Raw genomic sequence first — 8,954 nt, forward strand, 5'->3', positions numbered from 1 at the left:
AGCACATGAGTCTGTGTGAGCACATGAGTATCAGATGAGCACATGAGAACAGTATGAACAGATTGTCTCTACGTTCTGCTGGAGCGAGAGAGAATCTGTCCGATACGCTCATTTATTCCCACATTTGAGCTTTTTCAAACTAATGCTGTGAATTTGAGACGCTGGTTGAGCTGCCGCGCCGCTTATTGATTTTGAGAAGTAATTTCAACGTCTTAGTGGAGAATAAATCCATAAAAAGTGCAGTGATCTAATCATCTCGTGGTTTTCTTTGTTTTACAGTTTTTATATTTGTAAGTTTCTGTTTTCAGTCATTTCTTTAGCGTCTCTCCTTCCGTTGTCCTTCCCTCTGCTCCTTCTCACCTGCTCTCATGTTCCTGATCTTTCCCGGCGCTGCTCTCTCTCCCTGTGACCTCCCGTCCTCTCAGGTTATCATCAGGCACTCTGTCAAAACAAATGGTCTGCTACGACCTCGCCCCGCAGCCAGAACGGGAGATGCAATAACAACAGTTTCATCTCGGGTCTATTCTTGGAGAGTAAACTGAGCTGAGAAGGTCACGGTGCTCTCCGTTTAAGCCTCTTTAACTTCACACGAGTACGAGGAAATCAATTGTTCTGAATAATTAAAGAACGTTGTAGAAGAAAAGAAAACTAGAAGCCAGAACTCCAAATAAAAACCTAGAATAAGGACTTTATTTAGCTGCTGGGTTGTACGTTCAACAGTATGGCATGCTCTGTGCCAAATAATTATTTTTCAACCGTCGAACATTTGCCTCAGTTCTTTTCAACCTTACAAGAGACGACAAGTTTCATCTGACGATGCTCACTGCAACAACAAACATTCACCAAGAATCTTATAAAACAGGAAACTTTTATGATTGTTTTCCAAACTGAACGGAGAGAGCTCCATTAACTGGGGGGGCGACAACCTGATCCAGCACCACGTCAATAATCTGTGATGTGTTTAGGTGCCAGGTAATCAAAGGTTTTAAAACATAAGCTGTAAGAGTTTCAAATTAATACTAAATGTGACAGGAAGTCCGTACAGAGGGAAGCAGGAGGACTCTGTGTTTTCAGGCCTGTCAGTCCCAACGTGTCTGTTTTCACACTGACGGGGTTCTGTGCTCTCACAACATGGAGCTGTGGTTTATTTTCGATGGGAACATTTCAAACAGGAGTTCGTGAAACTTGGACTCCAGCGACAGATTTTGTGCTGCAGACCTTCAAATTAAAAGAACACGTCGTGGACAACACAGATGGAGAAGTAGCTTCTGTTTGAGCAGAGCTGATGGATTCTAATGGTTTGGCTGCTTGAAGAGCTTTCAGCTTGTTTGGCTGATTAACGTACATTCATATAAGGAACTATGAGAGGCCACACGTCCAGCTGTGTAAACACAAACAGAAAAAGAAAAGCGTGTAAAAAGGAAACGTGCGCGTTTCATCATTTGTATTCAGAAGTTGAAATTTCCAAGTTCCAGGTCAGAAAATTCAATGGACGCCCAACATGAAGGTTTGAGTTCTGACCTGGAACATTTTAGATCCCTGACCAGGCAGGACCTCGAGCGGTCTTCGTCGCTGTAATTAACCTTTAATTTCACTTCTGCCAGTTTCTTCGCTTTAAGAAGGTCACACGTTGAAATGTTGGACTAATCAGTCATTAGCTTGTGCTGCTAACGTTAGTTAGCCTAGTTACTGAACACAGCAGTTAGCTCCTTTTACTCCAAGTTCCCTCCATTATCTTATTTTATCACTTTTATTTTTATTATTTTTTATATTATCGCTTACTCTGACATTGGGTCTCGGGGGCAGCAGCAGGGAGGCCCAGACTCTCTTTCCACAGTCCCTCAGTTACCAGGAGAGACTCGGAGTAGAACCACTGCTCCTCCACATCCAGAGGAGCCAGTTGAGGAGGTTCATCTGGTAAGGATGCTCCCTGGGCACCTCCTTAGGGAGGTGCTTCATGTCCGTCTGGGAGGAGACCCCGGGGAAGACCCAGGACACACTGGAGAGACCATGTCTCTCTGTTGGTCTGGGAACACCTTGGGGTCCTCCCAGAAGAGCTGGAAGAGGCTGTGGAGAGAGATGTCTGGGCCTCCCTGCTCAAGATGCTGCCCCAAGACCTGAGTCCAGAACAAGAGGAAGATGATGGATGGATGGATGGATGATGGATGGAGTGATGGTTGGATGGGTGGATGGATGGATGGGTGGATGGAGGGATGATGGATGGATGGAGGGATGGGTGGATTGATGGGTGGATGGATGGGTGAGTGAATAATGGATGGATGGATGTTGGATGGATGAGTGGATGGATGGATGATGGATGGATGGATGGGTGGAGGGATGGATAGATGATGGATGGATGGTGGAGGGATAGATGGATGGATGGATGGGTGAGTGAATGATGGATGGATGGATTTTGGATGGATGGATGAATGGATGGATGGGTGGGTAGATGGATGGGTGGATGGATGGATGGATAGATGATTGATGGGTGGATGGATGGGTGGATGGATGGATGATGGATGGATGATGGATGGGCAGCAGCTTTTCCTTTGACTTATATTTGGATGTTCTTGTAGCTGAAGTCGTTGGTGGAGCGTTCGACGAGTGTCAGAATCTTCTTGTAAATTGGGTCGAGCTGAACCAGAACCTGGCACTTCTTCCCCAAAGAGCCTCAGGAGACTTGAAATCAATTCATCTTTTTTATGTGGAGCCTGAGAGGCCTTCACTTCCCTCAAACCGCTCCTGTAAATTAGGCAAATGAGCCACGATAAGTGTTGCTGGTCCCAGAAGTGGCCCACAGCTCCATCCTCACGTCCTCAACATTGATCCATTGATCCATTGATCCATTGATCCATTGTCCACGTCAAACTAAGAGGCCCCATGTTCCTGCGACCCCTGCTGTAGATCAGCGTTCTGAACTGGGATGTGTCTCCCTGTCACATTTCCCCAGAAGAGCGATGAAAGAAAATCTTCTTGACATCCAGGCATGTGTCTTCAGTTCGAGCTGAAACGCTTCGTGAAGGAGCAGATCCGTTGCTGCGGTCCGTGTTAAAGATGTCTTTGTTTTTCACTTTGTTTCAGAAGGGTCATCATGAAATACGAGAGCTCCGTCAGTTCCACTTCACCAGCTGGCCCGACCACGGCGTTCCCTGCTACGCCACGGGCCTGCTGGGCTTCATACGGCAGGTCAAGTTCCTGAACCCGCCTGACGCTGGACCCGTGGCGGTCCACTGCAGGTAAGAAGGTCGACTCCGGTTCTGATGGATACCGGCTGACAAGGCGGGTACATGGAAATATTGTGTTGGGACTTAATTACAAAGTTTGGCTGAACCTCAGAGACACTGGTAAACAAAACAAAAAACTATTTTTAGATCGATTTTCTACTTTGACATATGAAATGTTCTTTTTTTTACATAACTGAAGAACGTTTCTACTTAAAAACAATAGCTTCCATCATTTTCCCTCAAGGTCACAGTGTCATTGTTTCCATCATACCGAGCTCCTAAAAATAAAATGAGATATAAACCTTTCCAACTAGTTTCTAGTCCACCCCCTGCAGGCTTGGATCGAAGCGGAGAGGAAAATAAGAACTATTTTAGGGTTTTCTATTTCTTCTGTTGAAATTATACGTTCTGTTCTGATGAGTTAACACTGAGCATAATGTTTTTAAATTATTGTGGCAAAATAAAGAATGCTGCATTCATAATTAGCAGGTTTTAAAGTTAACGGGTAGTTAGTGATAAAACATGAATCTGTTTACGTAGTATTAATATGTTTAAGAAACTTATTTCTTTCTGAAAGTTTTTATTAGTAAAACATCTTTTCATTTGAATATGAAACAGTGATTAGAAACAACATGAAGAAGGAAAACATGCTGCATAAAGTGTTATTTATTATTTGTGAAAATAAGACGGTTATTATAGTTTATTCTCAAAAACATGGCTTACATTTAGTGTTTTTATTTTAAAGAATATATATATATATATATATATATATATATATATACTGTATATATATGACATGAAAATAAAACCTGTCCTGGAAGATCCTGATAGTTTTATTAACATAAATAAAATCCTTTTCATTTATATATTTAAATAAAAATATCAGCTGACTTTTACGAACATTTAAGAGTTCAAGGTTCTTTGTCATTCACATCACATGTGGTACATGAGGTGGAACAAAATTGTGTACTCAAGGTCCCAGTTACATCCAACAACAGCAAAAAATCATAAAAAGAAACCGTAAAAAAGGATTTAAGATATTCACTAAACAATAATAATGTAGAATAATACAGTGTATTAAACAGCAGCCTGAACATGAGTCTGTGTGAGCAGATGGGTCTGGATACAGCATCTTAAAGACAAGAGATCAGCAGCATGGATAATCAGCAGCACAGATAAGTCGCATATCACCAATTAAAGTGTCACCACAGAGATTCTTCTGGTTAGAGATTCATGAGTCTAACAGCCTCAGGGTAGAAGCTGTTCCTCAGGCTAGTGGTTCTACACTTAATGCTCCTCAACCTCCTTCCTGAGGGGAGTGGGGCAAAAAGTGTGTATGTGCTGGGTGAGCGTGGTCCTTCATGATGCAGGTGGCCCTCTTCCTGCATCTGGAGGTGTAGATGTCTGTGATGGTGGGGAGGCTGACTCCAACATCTTCTGTGCAGCCTTCACCACTCTCTGCAAAGCTTTTCTTTCTGCAGCTGTGCAGCCTCCATGCCACACGTTGATGCTGGAGCACAGGATGCTCTCCACTGCACACCTGTAGAAGGAGGTGAGGACTGAGCTTCCAGACCAGCTCGCCTCAGCCGTCTGAGGAAGTAGAGTCTCTGATGAGTTTTAATCGTTTTCTGTTTTCTATCAGATATTTGTTAATCAATGACTGTTCTGGTCTCCATCTGCCCGTCAGACGAGCTCCATTTTAAAACTCTTAAAAACACATTTTTACTCCCGGGCTTCGAGCACAGACTGAATTTGTTCTGCACTGTTTTTATTGATCTTAATGTTTTAACAACCGTTTTATTTTTATGTGTTTTAAAGTTTCGTGATTTTATGTGAACAGCACTTTGTTGCAGCTGTGGTTGTTTTAAAGGACTTTCTAAATAAATTATTATTATTATTACTGTAAAGTCCAAGCTCTGAGGGTTTTTAGATGAATAAATGACAAAGTGCAGGAAAACGTCAGAGCAGCAGAAGAAATCTGATAAATGAAGAGAGCTGAGGCGTCAACAGGCAGGCGTGGTGGAAGTATGTCGACGGACAGCCAGGAAGTTATGGCAGTCACTTCCAATTTCCGGGGCCACTCTGACGCTATTGGCCTGTGTCATGAGGCTCTCACACACACACACCGAGGCCTGGCAGTATTCTGGTCTCAACATTAATCACCGACGCTGACAGGTAATCTGCCGAGGCGCTCCCTCCTCTTCTCCCTCTCTGCTCTTATCTCTCCTTCTGTTTCTCCTCTCTCTGTAAACTGCCAGAAGGATTGCACGATGAAAGATGGCTCTCCTGCCTCCTCCTCCCCATCTTCATCCCTTCACTCGTCTTTCCCCCCACTCCTGTGATGATCGCAGTCACTAACCTCTTCACACCGTTCCATGTCCCTGCCTCCTCCTCTCCTCCGTCCACCCTTTCATCCGTTGGTCGGCCTTTTCATCCCTCTCTCCTCTGCAGGCGTCAGATTCTGTCGCTCCAACTCGTGACAGGAGAGATGAAAGGGTCCAGACATTTGAGTGTGACTGAGACCGAGAGACAAACGAGGGGACAGAGTCCGTCCACCGTGTCTCCATCTTAGTTTAATTTCAAGTTAGACGAGTGTTGCCATGTAGCGCCAAGGAGGAAGCATCAGCACCGCTTTGGTGCCGCAAAGGAGCCATTTTCCTCCCTGACTAATCTAGAACATCTGGGTCTGTTGGAAAGATCTGAGACGTAACGCTACGGTTCTGCAACTTTTTAGCTTTCAGCTACTTTTAGCAAAGCTTTTGGTGGTTTTAGCTACAGTTCTGTTACTTTGAACTATCCTTTCTTTAGGTTTAGCTTTTATCTAACCATTTGCTACATTTGTCCTCAATACTTTTTCTTCTTTCAGTTCGTATTTTCCTCCTTTTAGCTCTTAGTTATCTTGCTGCTATATTCGGCTAATGTTTTTCTGCTTGTCGCTTACATTAAACTGCTTTTAGCTAGTTCTTTGCTATACTTAGCTTTTAGCTGGTGTTTGGCTTATTTTTCCTTCACAACTCATTGTCATCTTCTTCAGCAAAGTTCAGCGAGGTCGTTGGGCGCTCGGCGTCCCCCCGGGACGGAGACGTTCAGATAAACATTCAGGAGCTCGACCACGTGAAGCTTTAATTTCTCAGTGAAAAATGAAATCTGTCCGTCAGCCGGCTGGATTGATTTCTGAACATAAACATTCGAATCCTAAAAGATTCCACAGCCTTGAAATGTTTGCTGCCTGAAAATGTTGAGATTTGATTAAACTTGTTTTTTTTTACGTTTCACTTTTGGTCAAATTTGAAGTTTTTTGTGGATGAAGGAATTTTTATTATTATTATTTTTCCGAACATCTTCGGCCTTGAACATTTCTTGTATGAAGTGTTCACAGAGCCGGGTGTTTATGAGCGCCTCGGGTCTGGATTTGGTGACGTCTCAAACGGTTTCTTCGTGTGTTTGTGCAGCGCCGGAGCAGGAAGGACGGGCTGCTTCATCGCCGTGGACATCATGCTCGACATGGCTGAGAACGAAGGCGTGGTGGACATTTTCAACTGCATCCGCGAGCTGAGGTCGCAGCGAGTCAACATGGTGCAGACGGAGGTAAGTGGAAAACTGCAGGTAAACACAGATGTCGGTCGGTCCGGCAGGTGCAGACCGCTGGATGTGTTTCAGCAACACTCACAGCTTTAGTTACAAACCTTCCTGACACCGTTTGAATCTAAATAAAAATCCTTCAAGTCCTTGAACGCTGAAAACGTTAAAGATTGGACGGAACATTTCTTTAATGAGTTTTTTTGGTTACATACCCAGTTTAAACCCTGCTCAGACATTTTTTAAAGTTTCTGGTCAGTGGTATATTACTTTTATTCTAACTACTGAAGTATAACAAAATGAATCATAAAGTATGATTTTCCACTGCAGGACTTCTCAGAAAGACATTTGAAAAAATAGGTGAGCTCCCAAAGTAGTGTTTTATTCAATGACGTCACTCGAGGCAGCAAGGCATTATTATATTTCATATATCATTAAACACCGAGGTGAACTTTGAAGACTTTCATTACGTCTGTCAGACTTGTCCTCTGAGGATCACAGCTCTGATGAAGAAGAACGTGATGAAGAGCAGACAGAGCTCCAGCTGCAAGACGTTCATCCTGTTTGAGCCAGAGTTGGACGATCCTTCAGCACCCATGCTGTGGATGCTGAACTTTATCCAAATCTTTTTATATTCCAGTTTTCAGGGGATTTTCTTCTTCATTCTTCCTGGAGTGAACTGATGTAGTTACAGCATCTACTGCAGGTGTAGGAGTGGCTGCGCACCTTTACACAGGAAGCTGCGTGCGTTAGTGTTTGTCTAAAGCTCGGTGTGTGCAGACTGACGTGAGGCTGGGACTTAAAAATCATCGTTTAGTTCCAACCAGAGTCAGAGGTTTTATTGTCATTTCAGCCACGTACAAGAACACGTTGAAACGAAACCGCGTTCCTCCAGGATCACGGTGCAACACAGAACATAACGTTCAAGAACAGCACAGTGCAGATACACAACCGAACAATAAAAACAAACAGACTTATAATAAATGCAAGAAGACGTCTAACCTAAACATTTCAGTCTAAACAAGTAATTAAGAGACGAGACTAGAACCACCAGACCGAGTTGTTTTTATCACAACCCGACTCGAAATGATCGATGCAGAGCTTTAAGGAAGAGCTGTGGCTCCTCCCCTTCTGGTTCAAGAACATCATTAAAGTCATCACTTTATTTAAAAGTCCACGCAGTCTTCTCACATGTGGCTCAGACTGAAAGACAAAACAGACACGCTCAGAGGATCTTCAGTCAGTGGACATTTGTCTTTCTGTGGTACCAAACAGGCTCCGCCCTCTTTTTATAAGAGAGAAATTTCTCACCAACAAATAATTTATGAAAATGAATTTAAAAACCCACCTTGGCCCATTGTATCTGATAAGTCTAGGTAACTGTAAAAGGTCTGTTTTGTCCATTTTATTTTGAAAGCAGGACTATTCGTTTCCTGTTTGAGCTAGCTTCTTCGTTTCAAACAGGTGTGCGTTTCACCAGCGCGGAGAAGAACAGACTCCGCTCATGATCTGAGCCTAGAACTGACTTTTGAAATCGCTTTAGATTCATTAAAGTTCTTGTGACATCAGTGATGTTGAATCAGATGTGCACGTGAGGCTGCACGTCTCTCGAAGCCAAGCTGAATGCTTCCTGACCCGCCTGTTTAAAAATGTTTGTGTCTGCGGTTAAATCGGCTCCGCGCACCACAAAGGTGCAGGCGTGTGCACGCCACTCTGAGCTCGTCTGTTCAGGTGCGCACGTGAACGTTACCGGAGCGGTACAGAGAGGTGACGCTTTCAAAACCTCGTCTGTCCGCTCGATGGGCAACGAATCAAAATTCAACCTGAGAGAAGGTTCGAGGCGAACTGATGTGACAGAAATAACAGCTAAACTTCGGCTGGCAGCCGTAAATTAGCGTGTGGTGTTGCAGCTGGAGCTTTGAGCGCTCGGAGCATTTACCAGCGAGCGTTTGGATTCATTTGGATCTGGACGGTGGCTGCAGAGCACATCGCGCAGCCCAAAAGTGACGGTCCTGCTTGCTGCTCAGCAGGCGAGCTGGAGGACCGGATCCAGGGTCAGGACCTGATCCAGGACCGGATCCAGGGTCAGGACCGGATCCAGGACCGGATCCAGGGTCAGGACCGGATCCAGGACCGGATCCAGGGTCAGGA

The 8,954-nt window shown here is 44.2% G+C and overlaps 1 protein-coding gene across 1 annotated transcript in view; it reads left to right on the top strand.

The window, feature by feature from the left end:
- ptprt (protein tyrosine phosphatase receptor type T) overlaps positions 1 to 8,954 on the top strand; it is a 340,867-nt gene that overhangs the window by 326,571 nt on the left and 5,342 nt on the right. The window contains exons 26-27 of the mRNA XM_037679934.1: positions 3,082 to 3,236; positions 6,677 to 6,812. Of these exons, the coding sequence (XP_037535862.1) occupies positions 3,082 to 3,236; positions 6,677 to 6,812 (291 nt within the window). The remainder of the gene's footprint in view (positions 1 to 3,081; positions 3,237 to 6,676; positions 6,813 to 8,954) is intronic.

Source organism: Nematolebias whitei, chromosome 7 (assembly GCF_014905685.2).
Source record: "Nematolebias whitei isolate Nwh7 chromosome 7, NemWhi1, whole genome shotgun sequence".
Classification (NCBI taxonomy): domain Eukaryota; kingdom Metazoa; phylum Chordata; class Actinopteri; order Cyprinodontiformes; family Rivulidae; genus Nematolebias; species Nematolebias whitei.